At 29.3% G+C, this 19,312-nt stretch overlaps 2 protein-coding genes across 2 annotated transcripts; both read right to left on the bottom strand.

Annotated features, from left to right (window-relative positions):
* Window positions 1-492: 492 nt before the first annotated feature.
* Window positions 493-7,965, bottom strand: LOC106763117 (kinesin-like protein KIN-7N). Its single transcript, XM_014647308.2, has 18 exons — window positions 7,721-7,965; window positions 7,546-7,635; window positions 6,431-6,549; window positions 6,220-6,333; window positions 6,033-6,114; window positions 5,866-5,933; window positions 5,691-5,768; window positions 5,462-5,604; window positions 5,264-5,366; window positions 5,095-5,175; window positions 4,423-4,491; window positions 4,292-4,351; window positions 4,036-4,155; window positions 3,579-3,869; window positions 2,989-3,081; window positions 2,407-2,565; window positions 2,047-2,313; window positions 493-1,134 (listed from the first exon to the last, which is right to left on the bottom strand). Exons 1-18 carry the CDS (start codon window positions 7,869-7,871, stop codon window positions 784-786), a joined length of 2,439 nt encoding a protein of 812 aa, XP_014502794.1. The 5' UTR covers window positions 7,872-7,965; the 3' UTR covers window positions 493-783.
* Window positions 7,966-17,865: 9,900 nt separating this feature from the next.
* On the bottom strand, window positions 17,866-18,695 carry LOC106764519 (basic leucine zipper 4-like). Its single transcript, XM_014648797.2, has one exon. It carries the CDS (start codon window positions 18,559-18,561, stop codon window positions 18,130-18,132), a length of 432 nt encoding a protein of 143 aa, XP_014504283.1. The 5' UTR covers window positions 18,562-18,695; the 3' UTR covers window positions 17,866-18,129.
* Window positions 18,696-19,312: the final 617 nt, after the last annotated feature.

Here is a 19,312-nt window from a genome sequence, read left to right as displayed (position 1 = left end):
TTTAACTTGGATTCTTTTGTATACAGATTATAAATAAATTATTCTGAACATTTGGATGTTTGGACCACATTTCTTGACCATTACCATAAAAACCTATGAAAAAGAGTAACTGTTTGCTGTTGATGAAATTCATTGTAAAAACAATATCTACAACATACATCATATTCAAAAGTTAACAGCATGTTTCTATTTACTTCATTGAGTTTTCTTTTTCAGCTTTTACATTTTTAGCTTGCATTTTTTTTTTCTTCATAAACTTAGTTGAAGTTACACTTCGTAAATTTACATTCACAAATATCGAATTGATATTATTCAAATTGAAAGCTAAACGCTATTGATTAGGCAATAAAAAAAGTCAACTGGTTCTTTAATTCTAAAAGTCTACTATAAAGTCATCCCAAATTTCTACTATCAACACATTATAAATATACTTAAGAACTTTATAAAAATAAACTTAACAATGACAATATAACTGAACATAAGTTGTGAAGAATGATGCTATTTACTTCTCTTGTTATCCAATAGTTATGGTAGTCAGCGTCCGTGTGTTCATGATTTCAATAGGTATCATGAATGCACAACGGCACAACTAGGCGACAAGTTGCTATTGACATCACTTGCAAGAGAAAATGTAAATACTATTTTATGATACTAGCTAAATTGTGAAATAAATACAAACTTAAATCATTGAATATTTTAGGTTTGGCTAGAATCAAATGATCATAATAATAAATTTAATACATGAACTGCTCAAGACTCAAATATTCACAACATATTTACTACTCACCCAAAAGATTTGGGCAATGAATTTGGAGTCTGAGCTCTCCATTTCTCAATTTTGGTCTTAAGATCACTATGAAAGGAAATGAGTGATTCCTGACGACTAGCAAAAGCTGCAGCAAACTGCTTAACTTCCCCTTCTAGATTTTTCCTTCTCAGCACTTCAGTATTTAAATCTTTCAAAACATTTTCTTTTTGACTGGAAACCATTGATAGTTTCTCAGATGATTCAGAGAACTTCTGCAGCAAAGACTCTCTTTCGACCTTCAAAAGCTGTAACTCCCTTTCCATGCTTTCATATCTTTCACATAAATCCTCCTTTGAGTAAGCAGTTTCACCTCCCAAACCAGAGCCCTTTGTCACAAAAATTTAATTTAGGATAATCAAGAACAACCTACTATACTTCATCTCATTTTATGCTAGAATGCAGTTCTATACGTTCACCTATTGTAGTCTTAAGAAAACTGAGTGCACAGTTTAGCGCACAATCTAACGAAAAATATCTTTGTAGACTTTCAATCTAGCTTCCTTCAGCCTGAGTTTTAATATCTCTCAACAACTCTCTTCAATGGAATTTCATTCTATAAAGAGCTAAAGAGAAGTCAATACAAATTTGTAACTATAAAAGTGATTTACCTGACTGTTTATTCCTACCCAATAGATATCCCTAAGCTCTAGCCACATTCAACAAGTTGACTTTGGAGGTCCTGACTATTCATATGGACAAGACAAGCTAGCACAATATGAATCAAATCGACTCTTGTAGAGACATACTTGTAAGTTGTAACATAAAGGAAATGGAATCTTGCAATCTTTCTAATTTTTTTTTCAGTAGTATCTAATTTCTCCAATATTTTTTGTCAAAAGAAGCCAGACACTATATTGGAGAAATTAGTAGTAACATACAATTATAGATTTGAAGGGTATGTATACATACTATTTGCGACAAGGAGACCATGAGAGGAACTCGATAAACAACATTCTATTTCTAACAATTCTTATACTACACACATATTCCACAAGGTAGAAATGCACCATCGGTGATTTTTATCGTTTTATAAACAGGACAACCCCTTGAAAAGCTACTATATATCTTAATCATTTGCTCAATTTCAGCTACTGGACATGTGCCAAGCAAGGCTTCAGTTACTATGGTACTAATGGCAATGGAATTCTTAAAGAAGACAGAAGATGCCCTAAAAATAAGACAAAGAATAAAACCATGATTGATGATTGATATCTTGATATTTGTGAGCAGACAACTACCTTGTGTTCACAGCTGCACTTCTGTTTCTTCTCCAGTCCTTCTGTTATTGAGGTTTTCGATAACTCCAGTGATGTAATTATATTGTCAATGCTCTCGCGAAACAATTTTTGTTGTCCGTTGATTACAGTACAGTTTTCAGTGGAAGACCTTTGACCACCCATATTGACTGAAATATGACTTTCCAAAGTTGCAAATAGACGAGCTCCAATTTCACTCACAGTTGAAAGTATCTTCTCAGTCGATAGTGTGCCACCCGACGCACATCTCTGTTTAGGACACAGGAGAAAAATACTTTACTGTTTCTTGAAATCATCAAGCAAATAAAGTTCGAAAAGAGTGATATAGTGCACTCATTCAACCTGCATTACTGACAAAACCTCCTCAAAGCCATCCTTGAAATTTCCCACAGATTCAGATAACCCCAGAGGCAATTCATGAATTAGTTGTGTTTCTTGTTGATGTTTTGCTGCTTCACCCATTAATTGTTTGCTTGATGGAACTTCCTTCGAATGCTTTTTCTGGATTCACACAATTAACATAGAGCCAACCATACCGAGTTACAAAAAAAAGTTCAAACAGCAAATGTTAATAATACATAAGATAATCACGAACAATGACATGAGACGACTACAAATCATATCTCGTTAATTCTTATTAAAAAGGAAGCTCACTATAGCAGTATTTTATGGATGGTCGACTCTACAAAAACGATGTTTTATATCTCTGTATCAGTAGCTCAAAATGGATTCAAAATATTGACAAATTAAAAACATTCTAGAAAAGTGCATGAGAGATATGTATAATTATCATAATTGTAATTTGTAGCGTCATACTGGAAGAATTATCCTTTTTTTATTGGTCTTCTAGATTGATCACAATTCTATGGTCAAAATTTCAATTTCACAAATATGATTGGGATAGGATATTTATCAGATACTGACCTCGAGTTCATTTATTCTTTCTTTAGCTAGTTCCAGTTGTCTCCTCAAATCTTGAACCTCTCGTTCATACCTCTCAATTTCACTAGTACAACCCTGACAAACACAGGTCAAACGAACTAAGTAACAACTGCCAAAAAATTGCATCATATACTACTTAATAAAGATACCAATATCAGAATATGTAATAATTAAAAGCAACGCGCAAGCCACATGGGCGTAAACTTACTGAGCATTTGAACTACAAAAATGGTTTACAACAAATTCCAGTTTTCGTAAACCTTTTAATACATGATCACGATCGGGTGAGTCTATGATTCTTCAATAATACAGCAAAGAAAATTTTGAAAAATCCATCAACCAAACAAATTAAAATAAAAAATAATCTCCACCATGTATGTCTAGATACCGATTTCTCTTCTATCTCTTGTATCTTCAGTTGTGGAGGGCAACCAGTGCAAACTGTATAGCGTTACCCTTTTACTCTTAACTTTGTTCCTTTTGGGGAGATGAGGATGGATTTGAAACAATAGAAATGCAAGAGCACATAAAAGAAAGTTTTTGGGGAAAAAACTTAATACTTATGTACTCACAGTTGTATCAATTGTCGGGAATGACTGAACTTTTCTGTTGGTGGGAGGAGTAGTTTGAAGGGAATCAAGATCTGCAACATAACCGTTGTTCATTTTCAACCACATATCTTCATCGGCCACATTACAGAAAACATCTGGAAGGGGGCTTTGATCTGGCAACGTTGAATACTTTGATCGCCTGACTACAAAAGCACTGGGATCTGCCTTCGGAGATTTAAAAATATCTCCTTGAGATATACTACTAATGTCATTGTACTCTTCCATAAATCCGTGCCTCAAAAATCCCGGTCCCTAATGAATAAAATGGTTAAAATATCAGGAAGAGTGAGAATGAAAGTCAAGTTAACTACAACGCGGTACAAGAAAGGAATTGTGAATTGTTCCAATGGAAGAAAAGTGATTATGCAATTCAGTTTAACATGCAGATATAATGATCATTCAGATAAACGAGGTTCACCTGACTGTCGTTCGTCCCACAGTCTGAGAAAGATTTTGTAGTAGAATTTTCAAATTTTATCTGTTGTTCCCTAATCCATTGATTACGTGATTTCCTCTCCTCTTGCAGTTCCATTTCAGACTGTACAGTGAGATATAAGCAGATAGTTAATTAATTAATACAAAACGATAAAACAGAGTTTACGATAACCCTTTAGAATGAACTTTAATGGCTCTAAATATGCATAGTGCATAGGAATTTGAAAGGCCAGACCTACCTTCAGCAAATCGTTCCTGAGTTTAAGAATCTCTTGCTCGAGCACCTCAGCATGGGACCCCTGAAAAGAAATTTCTATAATGTAACATATTCTTATTTTGAATGTACAAATTATCATCAGGAGATGATTACCTGAAGCTTCTTACGTAGTTCCTCTATCTCTAATTGTTGCCGTTTTAACAAGGCAGCATCCGTCAATATCTGTAAAATTTCTATTGTCAAAACAGTGGCCAAATATAGGCTAGAAACAAGTACCAGCACGCGCATGAAAGCACACCCTAAGCGCATATAGCTAGCTGCGAAGGAATTGAAGGTTTATTATTGAAGTGCCTATATCTTAACTATTCCCTGAGAAAAACAAGTGAAATGTAGAGAAAAGTTCAGGCTTGACCCAATTCTCTTTAATCTGCTAATATACTGTCGGGCAAGTCTTACCAGTACATATAAATTGTTTTAAAATTTCTTCAAACTTATGCAGTTTAAGAAAGAACAAAAGAAAGAAAGAGAAAAAATCGCCATCGTAAAAGGTACTTATGCAGATTAAGAAAGAAAGAAAAAAAAATCACCATCGTAAAAGGTAATACGCATCCTCATCAGTAAGATCATCATGGTGGAAACTTAACATTGTAAAACGTAAACATTTCACAATTAGTGGTACCTAGGCAGGACTACATATGCACGTACAAAACCTACACTGAGTTCCTATTCAACAAGCAATATGAAACTTTTAAGAACTGAAAATAAAATTTAATAGGGTAAAAGTTATAAAATAGTAAACTTGAAGTACACAAAAAATACGCAGACCTCATTCACTTGAACGCAATTCGTTATGCGTTTGGCTCTACTGGCAAACTGAAGAGTTCCCCTTGTTTCTTCAATGTGAATCTGTATGGATTACGGATATTGGCATTAAAATATTGTCGATCTCGAGCAGACGAAAAGAGCAATGCAAAACCGAAATCACAGCCTCTACCTCTTCTGGTGCTATGGTGCAAATAATGGACGTTTTGGCATTACCACCAAGAGCAGGTTGGAGTATACGAGTTAATTTACTATCACGATACGGGATATGCCCCCTGCCATGAAACAAAAAGGGGCGGAGCATTATTATCTTGTGAAAAGCCCCCAAAATTAAAATATTGCAGAGGAGGAAGGACAAATAACTATATACCTTTGCTTCGAACCCTCACTTAGTTTGTTGATAACATTTCCCAAAACCATCAAGCTTTTGTTAATATATTTTCCTTCTTTTAAACGTACTCCATCAGCTCCAGTCTTGGCAATCCTTTCAGAACCAGCAAGATCTACTAAATTCTAATTCCACAAAGTCCACAATAAGCACGCCAATTACTCGTAAGAATTTCTTATATGCAAGGAAGGTGTGAAAAAAGAATACAAACCAAGACTGAAACTCGAACAACATCATTAATTGAACAATCATTGGAAGAATTGGAATCCTTTCCTTTGCTTTCAATAACCTGCATATTTCATTTTAGCAAATGATTTAGGAATAATTTTATGAGGAAAAGTTCTCTGATAAACATAAGTTTCGCAAATAAAAAGTTTGAGGGATACCATTCTAAATATTGTGTGCGATCTGCTACTCCTTACATTCATATTTGTCTCACCAAAATGTCTGTTAACTGTAAAAGTATCAAAGAACAATCATCAACTTAAATAAGCATGCATATACGTTCAAATTTCAGAGCAAATTATAAGAATGTATCAGTATAAACACAAACCTTCCCCTGCTTTAATGAGATTCAGCACTTGTTCAGCATTATTTACAATTTCCTCTTTCAGCCCTGAGACAAATACTCCACGCTGGCAAAAATTAAAATGCAAAAGTCAGCCCATTTATACCATACAGTTTCTATGATGTAAACGCACATCAAATTTTAAAAAGAATACATATAGCAATTATGCAACCTCCAAACTCTCGTGAATTTGCAATTTCTGGTTTTCAACAACAAGAAGGTCGTTAATTTCTTCGTTGTAGATCTCCATATAGGAAACTCGGATCAGAAACTCTCGATCAGATATCTGAGGCACCGAATTGGTCGAACCAAACATCAACATTACATAAATAATCACAAACTTGAACAAACTAAAACAATTTCGTACTAAGCACTAAACCTACCGTCTCAATTGTCGCAAATATATCTCTAACTGCCCGAGGAATCACTCCTGCGTCAGTTTCAGAACCATTCATGGTGAAAGTCTTGCCACTACTGGTCTGCCCGTACGCAAACGCAGTTCCTGAGCATAGCATGTGACATGATCTCAATAAATCAACATTCATATTTAGAAATTACAAAAAATTAATTACATCGGTAAACTTTGGATTTTCGTAGCATCCTCCAAAGACACATTGTAATACTAGTAATTTTAGGTCAACGTTCAGACATTTAGTCCATTGAAAATTTTATTATTAGTCGAAACAATTGAAAAGAAAACGAGATAATGAGACTTGGTTTTAGAATAAAAAATCAAAACATAAAATCAATTCCTTTTAAAATTGACTTTACGTTAAGCTATTCACTTAGTTCCTGCAGTTATCCCTTACGCTTACGTAAATGTTCAGACTTAGTCCATTGATAAACTGATTATTAGTTGAAACAATCATCAAGAAAACTTGATGATGAGACTTAATTTTCGAATAAAATATTTAAACATAAATCACTTCATTTCAACTTAACTTAGTTGCTGTAGTTATCCCAATTTTAACTTTACTCCTCTAGGGGAAGATTATAAACTTTAGTAAACAGTCTTTAATAGGCGTTTATCACTGCTAAAATTCTTAGTAAGCAGGTTCATGTCTATCTCAATCTCACTAAAATTGAATTGTAAGGTCAGGATTACACACCTTTTATGTATTACAATAATTTAGCTTTATTCCTAATTGAATTAGGATCTCCAACAATACAACCAAAGCATAACATAAATCTTACAATAAATTAAATTAACCATTCTTGGGATTTCCAAAAATTACACAGTCTCTTTCTGAATTTCTAATCGTGTAATAATCACCCTTGCATGTTTAAAAAAATTATACCTACACTCCTTATCTCCTTAATGTTTTAAAAATGTCGGCGAAGTTTATGTAATTTCATGAATCGTTGGAAAATCTTAATACAGCATTGTTTAGTACTTGAGCTAAGCTAAGACTAAGACGAATATCAGAACCAAAATAACTAAAATAAAATAACAAAGAGTAGTAGATATGAGAAGTGAACGAGTATCGAATTTGGATACCGTTGAAGCCATCGAGCGCGGAGTGAATGATATCCTTGGCAAGGAGCTCGTAGACGCTAGCATTGCTGCTTCTTTCGTCGAATATATGATCTGAAAGAGTGAGAAATGGAAAATTGAAGAGTAATTTGAATATAAAACATAGAGAAGAAAGAAATTGACGATGACGATGACGTACCAAAAGCGTAAGAAGAGGCAGAGAGAGGAGTGCCGTGAATCTTGTGAAGAGATATACGGTTATCTTCGACATTCCAGAAGGTTCCAACGGCGGAGGAGGAGTCTTCGGACACCGGAGGACGGAGGCGAACGGCGACGCAGATCTTCTCCATTTTGCTGCTTTTCTCAGTGATTCTGTTCTGCAACAAACAGAGCGGGCACTGCTACGATCCTTTTCTCTTTTACTACGTTTGAATTTCTGTGCATTGACGGAAACACCCTTATAGATCGCGGCCCAACCGTTGAATTTAATTTCTGGACATTCACACAAGTGGGCCAACCAGGAGCGCCTCTGTTTCGTTAAGGTATTCAAAAACATGGCACAAGATAGAATAAAAGTGAAAATTGTCTAGTTAAAAATATAAAAAGTAAATTAGGAAAAAATGTGAAAATAAGTTACAAATATAAAAAGTTGTGGTAAAAGTCATTAATCACACATTAGTTGTATGTCCGTTTACGTAATATCTCTATTAAATTATAGCATAATGAGATATTGTACTTTTTAATGTCTAAATTATTTTTTGATTTTATCTTTAAAAGATATATTTGAAGATAAAAAGTATTTAAGTTATCTTTAAATTTAATTTCTAAAGAATCTAAAATTCTAAAATTATTAAAGAATATCATAATATACTTAATTTTTAATTTATGAAAAAGTGGAAATTTATGAAAAAAAAAATCCAAAAAAGGACATATATGTGTTTATGACTGGATTCAATATTAGACAAAGAATATTCGTTAACAGAAATTGGAATATTTTTACTAAGTTGATTAAGAAAGACACTATGCTTTGTTGGAAACAACGAGATATAAATTATCTTAGCAGGTAAAGAATGTACGGTGGATTACAAAAACCAAGGTAGGTTAATGTTGTTGTTACTATGAACACAAGAACATTTTAACAAACTTAATATCTTATAAGAGAAGACATATTTAATTTAAAATATAACTAATCATTCTTTTCAATTTTAATATATTTTTATTAATAAATCTGTAATAATATAAAATATATATTTTAAATAAACTCATCCACAAATTTAAAATCTTGTTATTATAACTTTAATAAGTACATTGATTACTACATATTCTATTAGCTTATAATTGATTTTATTAAATATTTACTCTCATTACCTAAATTAATTATTATTTTTTATTTAATGTTATTAATTTTTACATATTTATCTATATTTTAAAATATTTTCATATTACTTTATAATTTCCTCATAAATTGAGATTTGTTTTTCATATCATCTTCAATTACACTTTTTAATATTTTTTTATCATAAATTCAGATAAATAAAGGAATGCATGGAATATAAAGTTGGCAATAACTTATATAATAACTGCATTTTTATTAGTTGACTACATGAAATTAAAAAATGTTTGCGGAAAATCATATATTTATATTTGCTTTTCTTATTTATTAAGCAACACGCATTACATAAAATGTTAAATTTATAAGTTTTTCAAAAGGTAACCTTGAATCATACCAGTTCACCAATGCACTCAGTAATTAGTACTGAATTATTTGCTTTCAAAACAGATTATTAATTAAAAAGTTATTAGATACTTTTATATTTAAAAAAACTAAACACTAAAATATAACTTGATATTCATTAAATTAAGTTAGGTCTAAAATGTTTTACCTTCATAACTCTAAAATCCTAAACCTTTAAACAAACTCAGTTTATATAATAATTTATATTGACTTATTTAACACCATTGAGTATTGAAACTAATCTCTATTATTTTGTTTGATAGATTAAACCAGGTTCTTGTTTTTTAAATAGAATATCGAGATTTTTTCTTGAATACGAAGAGATTTGATATTACTCAGTATTAAAACTTATATTATTAATTTTAAATTTAATTCAATTAATATATATAATAATTTAATTATATATTAAGTTAAAGAATGTCCGATAATTTATATAAGGGTTAAATATGTTTTTAGTCCTTATATTTTGGAGCGATTTTTGTTTTAATCCTTCTTTCAAACTAAGGTACAATTTAGTCTTTCAACTTTAGAAAACTCTGGTTTTAGTCTTTTTTACCAAATTTTTTTAACTTTATTTGCTGTTTCAAACATGTTTCATTATAACATTTGGATTCTTTACACTGTTTGACACATTTTTTCTTCAATGTTAACATAGAAACGCGTTTGAAACAACAAATAAAGTTAAAAAAATTTGATAAAAAGAACTAAAACCAGAGTTTTCTAAAATTGAAGGACTAAATTATACCTAAAGAGGGACTAAAACCAAAATCACTTCAATGTATAGGAACTAAAAACATATTTAACTTTTTATATAATTTCAAAACATTGACATTTACATAAACTGACAAAACATTAAAATAGTAAATAATTTTCTCTCTTATCCATTAGAAAGATAGAAAATTCACCCCGAAATAAATAATTCAAAATCATAGATTGACATGAGATATCGTAGTGTTGAATGTCTTCTTTTTTTAGAACTAAAGTTATTGGTTTCTAGGTCAAAAGATGACACCTCTTTAATTACTCTTTCCAACCAAACAAAGATTTTTTGCTGAGTTCTTAAAACTTGCTTGTGAATAAATAATTGAAAAATTAGAACTAGAAGACAAACACAAAATGGAAGAAAAAAAATCACATGTGAATTAGTAAGATAATAATATTCTTAAACCCTCACTAATTACATAGTCTTGTATGAATGTTTCTTTTAAAGTTTTTCTTAATTTTTTAATTTCACGAGAGTGATTCTTTGAGGATTTCATGGGGGCTACAAATCTGAATTCCAAATCGATTCTTTGCATTTGGATAAAAACCGACCAATCATCAAAAAGTGATTGTAACTTTGTTAAGGGGACTTGACTTCAGTATGCATGTCTCTTTATTATCCAAATCAATGATTGATATTATGAAACAACAATAAATAAAAGATAGATTAAGTTATTTTAAGAGTAATTAAAAAAAAAAGCTTTAATTAATCGCATCGTTCTGCCATTGCTAGACATATCCAGAAACTGTTGTAGTAGTTCATGTAGCAGTCACTTGAGTTTGAATTTTCTCTGCAAGATTTAGAATAGTTTAGTAATATTGGTCTTGTTGTAATTACAGGTTCTGTAAAGTTGGTTCATATTAATTTGTGATGCATAGAATCTACAGTGCCACTTTAATTAGTTTTTAAGCTACTTTTTGCGAATATTATAATTACTTAAATTTAAATTTTTTTAAAAAAAGTTTACTTTAATTAGTCTTATTATTAATCTTACATTTATATTTAAAACATTATTTGTACTAGTTTATTCTGTAATTTTGTGTTTGAGTGGCCATTTCTAGTTAATTTTTATTTAGAAGAAATAATTAAGTTTCAAGTTTATAAGTATTTTCAATTCAATTTTTATTATATTTTTATTTATTAAATATTAAAAAAATCATATTTTTAAACTTAGTTATCTTATATCCACAGCTTAAGGTTAAAGTAAGTGATATAAATGTTATTTTATCTTTTTATTTTATTTTCTTATTTTTGCGTGTTAATAAATGTGATGTTATATGATTAATATAAAAACGATATTATAATTGATGTAAAATAATGAATGGTTTTAATTGTTATTATTGATAACGTGTTAGATAATAAAAAGTCATTTATATGTTTTTTACATTATCACTTATGGCGGCAGAGTCACTATCATGTGCATGTAGCATATATTCAATGAAAGTATTAAAAGTCATTTATTATTTTATATAACTTGTAATAGCATTTTATGTTATTTACAAAATTTTACATTTCTTATAAATGAATATAATTAAGTAAGATAATGAGTAAAATAAGAACCACGTCACTCAATTAATAGATAAATTAAACAACAAAAACCAATTGAAAAATATAAAACTTTTGAATCTTCAATAAATCAAAAGAATTTGATAGAAATTAAATTTAAAATATTCAAATTTACGATAAACTTAAAACTTAATTACTTAAATGAACTTATTTATAATTTTGCTACATAAAGCATATACTTTTTGCATAAATTATTTTTCATAATCTTTATCAAATGTGTTATTGAGATAAATTTTATTAACGTAAAAATTGGATATGATATATTGAATATAGATATAATATTCATATATAGTATTTGTTTAGTTTTAAAAGAAAGCAACAACACGTGACTTCCCTACATCATAACAAATGTAAAAGTGTGATTAAGATCAAAATAATGTAACATATGTTTTTTTTAAGTTGGTTTTATTTTCACATGTCTCTTGAGAAAATTTACAAAGATAGAATGGTATAAATATTTGTAAAATATAAAATCTTATACATATATTTATGAGCTCAATTAATTATAGATTTTCAATAAAACAATAAATATTAAAGTTAGTAATTTTTTATCTGATAGGCTATGATTGATGAACACTACGAAAAGTTTAGATGGGATGTCAAGAATCATAGTTATCATAGTCACACCTAATATGTAAATTTTTAGCGTAAATACTAAAGTTAAACAAAAATTCAACTTAAGTCTATTTTAGTTGATTCAAAACTAAAGACTGACTATTAAATTAGTAAAACTAAATCCTATAATCAAATAATTTCTAATGCATAAGAAATACTTTCTCATGATGAATTACTATAGTTATTTTTGTGTCCAATTATTCATCATCAATAAAAGTTCCACCGTATTAGATATCAAATTTTCTGTTATAATAGCATATTCAAAACTATAAATATTATTCTAAAAAATTTAAAGTATTATATCACTTATTTTTAAGAATTTTAACGAGATATTTAAGTTATTAATTTAACGTCTAATCAAATAATATCTCATTTGAAAAATGTGTGATGACTATTTTATAATATAAAAACAATAATATTTATGTCGAATTCAAATGACATGTAGATGAAAATTTTGAAGTTATATTTTCACATTGTTCCTTCTTCTTCACTTCTTTTTGCGATTTCAACATTTTTTATTTCTTCACTTTTCCTATATTTTAAAATAAATATAAAAAAAGTTGTAGTTTAGATTGTTATTTTTTAGATACGGTAGACTTCAAAGTGTATAACGAAAAGAGCAAATCTATTAATATGAAACTTGGTTTGGATTGTTAAGGAGAGGATATAAGTTGATGTGGATATTGATTTGTATAAGTTATCATGTCTTTATTCTACTAAGTTTCGAAATTACTTAGGACTTAGTTTTTGACATCTTTCTATTGTCATTTGTATGAGATGAGGTTGAAAAGACAAATAAGAACCTTCTGTGACAAGATATTCAAGTATATGAATATCATAGTAGTTAATTTGATTATTAACCTACATTTATAATGAATTGATATATTTTTTTTGTAAAATGTTAAGTTCTCAATACTTAGCTAATAAAGAAACAAGTCTTATATGTCATTGTCAACTTATAGGGAGACTTCAAGACTTTCTTTGTGAGAATGTGTTTGGAGAGCATAAAAAGGTCAATCCTTATGTCAAGTACCAAATCAACGAGAACAAATTATAGATTTGTGTTAATTGGTTGAATAATTATTGAAAAAGGTTAGTTTTTGACAATTCTTATAATGATACAAATTTGTATAGACAATATTTTGTATTAACAATTCTTATTTTGAATGACTTAAGACTCAATAACACCATACAATACCTGAACACATTTTTTCATCCTATTATAAACAAATGGATTATTTAAAATGAAGTAATTTTATGAACAATTACATTATAAATAACTTACTCCAGAAGTCAGAAAGACCTTGTGAATAGTTTATAAAAGCATTAGGCACCACTTCATGATATTGCTTATATGAAAGGGTTGCTTATATCGTTGCTATATGGTGTATATTGTCCCCATTATTTCTTTATTTTTTTTTTCATCTCATTTTATCATTGTGGTTGAAAAGTGTGAAATTTATGTGATCTTGTCGAGTTTGGGTCAGAGTCTTCGAGGTGAATCAATGTTTTTTAAAGACTAGGTTGTTGTTTGACTTATCTGGAAGGGACCAAGATCCAAGAGAGTCTAATTGGGAGATTCACCTATAAAAGACTCTCTGATACTTAATTAAGTCAATAAGAAAGTATAGATCATATGAGTGTATAAAACATTTAGAGATGATTATATATATATACATGTGTATATATATATATATATATATATATATATATATATATATATATATATATATATATATATATATATATATATATATATATATGTGTGTGTGTAAATGTTTATATTAATTGAATTTGAGTTGGGTCGAGATCATTTGAACTTTGTGTTAGGAAGTCAACCTCTTATTGAAAACAACTCTTTAGCTTTGACTAATTTAGAACCAATACGTACACTAGTAGAAAATGGTGATATTAGAACATCACCGATTTAATTCAAAATCCAATGAAAACTTTGTAAATAACGAAAAATATTCTAAATCGATTATAAGGGAAACCGATCTAATATGTATATATTAGACTGGTTATAGAAAGAACCAATCTAATATATACATATTAGATAAGTTAAAGCAACAACTGATTTAATATGTCTTCTTCACTACAAAGCATGAAAACCATTTTCACTTTTTGAACTTCGTCTTCTCTCTTATGCTTCCATTGTTTCTTCTTTTCTTTTCTACGAAAAATTAACAAAACTTTTGTCTTTTCCAGACCATTCACTTTCGCCACCATTGTGCCCTGCCATTATCGCACTTCAATCAGCTTCTTCAGTAATCGATGCAACAAAGTAGTGTTTTAACATAATACATCAACATATATTAGATAAACATATATGTTTTAAAATTGATTTGATATACTTATTTTGCACTGATATTTACATTAAATTTTACAAATTGCATTGCATATAGATTATGTAGTTGATAAGTGTATCCTTAATATTATACCAATCCTAAATTGGCTTCAATATAATTTTATTTGATTAGGTGTGCGTCATTTGTTCTCTTCCTTTATGAGTAAGAAATGATCATGATAAGAAAATTCATCATAGCAAAATAAACTTAAAGTGAAATTTAAAAATAAATTTAAGCAAATTGATCTAAATGCAAAATATAAGTTTATTAGAACTTTTTTCTTCTTCTTTTTTAAGGTTATTACACATGAATTAAGAAATGCTTATTTTGGTTGAAGAACTCTTACTAAAATATTTGCTTTCATTTTTTTTATCAAACAATTCATGTCTAAAATTTCAAAGTAAAATTAACTTATTTTTTGATGCATAGAATACATCAGTGTCATTGTCTAATTCTTAACCTATCAAGATCTTTAAATGTTCCTATTCTCTTTGAAACTCTCTTCTTAAAAGTAATGTAGACGACAGCTGTAGTTATAAAGTTACTTTAATGTTTAAATGAACAAAAAAAAATATAAGTAAAAAAAATGGGAAGGATTATAATGTGTCATTTTAATATTTGTTGGCCAAGGAAAATCCTATCCTTATAATAAGATAACTATTATATCTTTAATAAAATTATAAATGTTAGACTTTTTTTTTATACACGTCTGACTGAAAATCTTAGAAACAATGAATTACGGTCCACGTACAAATCTATCAATGTGACTGATTTGTCATTAGACAAATACTAATAAAAAATGAAAGATTAGAGAAATTATCAAAAGACATCATAATAGTTTCTCAAATATAATTAATGATGTTACTGCTCTTTTTGAAATTGATTGTATGATGCAAAGTTAGTGGGTACGTAAGGGTTAAAGCACCACTATTTACACATATACTTCTTTTTGTTGTTGTAGTAATATTTATCTTTTTCTGAAATGATAAATAAAAGAAAACTAAATTTAGCATAAAAGATGATGTTTGTTGTTCAAAGTTATTGCAAATTCAGTGATACTAAAATATGAAAACCTAAAAGCTGGCATGACGCATATAAGGTTGAATGGGTGGATTTGTGGATGAAATTCGTAGAATGTAACATTGATCATGGAGGATATATCTGTATCATACTTTAGAAGGCGTGGCATGTATCTTTCATCAAAGTCTACAGTGGAATAAATTGATGTGTAGTTTTTCTTCATTTATTTAATATTATTCTCTCTTATTATCTTAACATGATAGTTTAAATTTAATATATTTTTACAAAATTAATTAGTGAGATAAAAATTATTTTTATTTATATGTTGTAATTAATTTTTATCTTTAATTAATACAATAATATTAATAGTAATAATAACAATATTTTTTTTCTTTTATTATCTATATTATAGGAGGTTATCTTTCTTTATGTTAATTACATTTGTTTTCATTTATATTCTTTTAAATATTTTTTTAAATTAAAATAATTATTTCATTGTTTTCAAGTAATTGTTTTTTAAATTTAATTATTTTTTATTTGACTATTTTTATTCTAAATTTAACTATTTTTTATATAAAAATAACTATCTACTGTAAATTTGTGAAAATTATTTATATTTATTTTTATAATGATAGTAATAATAATTTTAAGTTTATACATACAAACATGTGTTTTCTTCATTAATTTATTAAAGGAAAATTATATTTTAACACTAATTTTTGGACACTATTTTGACACTGCACACGTGTCAAAATGTGGTTGGACGATTTCAAATTAAAAAAGAAATTTTGGTTTTTCTCTTCCAAATATACCTTTGTCTCAGTTTTTTTAATTTGAAATCGTCCAATCACATTTTAACACATGTGCAGTGTCAAAATAGTGTCAAAAATTGGTGTTATAATATGATTTTCCTTTATTAAAATTGACCCATTTGTCTAATATCCTAACTAGGATATATGTTTATCTGTCCTACCTCTTCTTTTTTAAGATGTGAATTTACTTTTTTTCTTACTGAATTTTAGAAAAGTTAACTTTAGAAAACATTGAACAAATGCAACTTTTGGTTCCATCTATATAGATTCTTTATGTCAACGACTCAATGTATTGATCCAAGTTTTATGATTTATAAGAGAAATATAATATTTTTTGAGAAATATATGTGAAACCAATATTATATTATATATACACCAACTTTATTTAATTAGACTCTTTTATTCATTTGTGATTATACGAGTTTTACTTTATAGTAAAGAATATTGTATGAAATTTTCTTATGTTTTTAGATGAAAAAAAGTTGAACTATATATAGATCACTAGCTGATCACTCTGTTAAGAAGATAATGACTATCATTAAGAATGACTATCATTTTCAATCAATTTTGACCATCAAAATCAATCTCAATTGTCCACTATTAATTGAATAAAAAGTTAATGTCTTTAAACCAAAAAATAATCAAATGGTTCTCTCAATAATCAATGTATACACACACACACACAAACTTATGCATTAGATTTTATATCGTTAATTAATAGTGGATTAATACGAGATTATTATTATTATTATTAATAATTTCTGAAAAAGAAAGTAAAGTAATTCCATCCCTTATGATTAACAGGGTTGTTCACATGTGGGGGGTCCTCTATGACCTCATTGCTAAAATTTTGGCCACACCTCTCTTTTCCTTCTTTAATAACTTTTTCTAGGGCAACTTTCTTTATTTTCTTTTCCCTTTTTCTCATATAATATTTTATTTAATTTAATTTTTCTCATAATAATTCATAAGGTATCAACAATATTGCATGATGAGAAAACACTGAAACTATTGCCAAACGGAGAGCTTATCAATAATAATTTCCTTTTGGACAGGGCAGAAGGCATGATGAACCAAATATCTTTGTCCACTTCAAGTCATAGTCAAATCAACAATACTTGACGATTATCCAAATCCAAAAGACACAAAAAGAACAAACAACGTTATATAAAAACATTAATTCCATCATTCACCCATAACTATACCTTATATTTACATCACATACATGCACATATCTATATTTAACATATATATTTATATATATTTCTTGAAGATTCCCATCATAGAGACTTAAATAATTGTCACTCACCATTCTCCTTAATTTAGACACTAATCAATGTAATTACAAAAGCTATACCTAAGACAAAACAAAGTGGCAACAAACAACACCAAAAAGTAGAGAGACCCTCAAAATCTCTCTACGTTCCTCTTCCAACAACGTGGGGTTTCTCGAAACTACCACATGCATGTGTGTGTATATATGGATATAATAATTTCATATTGCAATAAAAGAAAAAAAAAAGTTGACGAAATTAGAAAAGCTTAAAATTTCTGACTTTAACACATGCACCCAACACAAATTTGTGGTGGGGGTATATAGTATATATTAGGAAGAAGAGCTTAATTTATTATACAGTGAGATGCTAAACGACGTCGTACGTACTACTCAATGTGATATTCATATACACATAATGACATAGTCTAATTTTGTTCATGTTGTTGTTACATTTTAGTTTATGAGTGACACTGCTACTGTTGTGAAATCATGGTGGCTAAAATTTGATAAAGATTTGAGAGTGTAGCCATAAGGGTCACGGATTCGGATCTAAGACGTTCATTCTCCAAGGAGACAAGAAGATTCTGGTGCATGGTTAAGCATAACCGGTTTTTTAATTCTCGGTTTTCCATTCTGAGCCGGTTCGCTTGGTTCGTGAGGTTCTCTAAATGCCGCTTCTTTCTCCACCGGGACCGTCGGGCTGACTCCCGGTTCGACTGCATTCGCCGGAGCTTTCTCTCGTGCGTGGACCTGACCACCCGGTTCGATTCCTGCGAACCGGACTCCGGGCTGAGCGGTTTGTTAACGAGGGAGAATAGCTCCTCTATTTCGGTAGGCGTGAACATGGTTTCGAGAAGCGGGAAACAGGAGGAGTGAACCGGTTGGGCTTCTTCGTGGAAGAACATTGTCGTTGGTAGTTGCAACGCGAGAAGAATAAGGAGAGGAGTGAACCGGTTGTGTCGGAAAAAACGAACCGGAGAGAGGAAAGAAGGAGAAAAGGGAAGAAGTGAAGCTTAGGGACGGGGTATTTAAGGAGGAAAAAGGCTGCAAAACGTTCCAACATGTGGGGCCAGAAAGCTATGTGCGCATTTTCCCAAAGAAAAGAAAAAGTAGGGTAACACATATTTTAGGTATTTTCGTTTTTACACTTTAAAAATTACTTCTTTTACACACCCACACAAAAAAATTAGGGTTATTATATTTAAGTTAACCTTTTCTTTAAACGATCTCCTTTCCATCAATCTGATAATCATATTTAAATTAAAGCTAATGTGAAAGAGAGACTTATTAAATCTCTGTCAAAACTTCAAAATTGATGGTTTTCATTACTATATATATTCCTTTGAAATAGCTAATATTCTATTAAGATTTTTGATAATTCTAATGATTTTTCAAGAATAAGAACGAGGAACAAATATATATATTTTATATAAATTGAATTTTTCCTTCTTTTACGTATTTGGTTTTTGTTCTACGATTGATGAGGAATATATATAAAAAAAAAATGCATCTCCTAGTAAGTGGTAAGGATATTCTTCCGTGATGTGTAGTAGAAAGATAACATATTGTTGCTTTTGAGGGAGTGTTAATGCTTAATTTCGTGTAGTGGACAACATAAGGAATGATAAGATAAGAAATTAATACATAATTAAAACT

Source organism: Vigna radiata, chromosome 6 (assembly GCF_000741045.1).
Source record: "Vigna radiata var. radiata cultivar VC1973A chromosome 6, Vradiata_ver6, whole genome shotgun sequence".
NCBI classification, from domain to species: Eukaryota; Viridiplantae; Streptophyta; class Magnoliopsida; order Fabales; family Fabaceae; genus Vigna; species Vigna radiata.
This window is presented reverse-complemented; position numbering and strand designations above follow the sequence as displayed.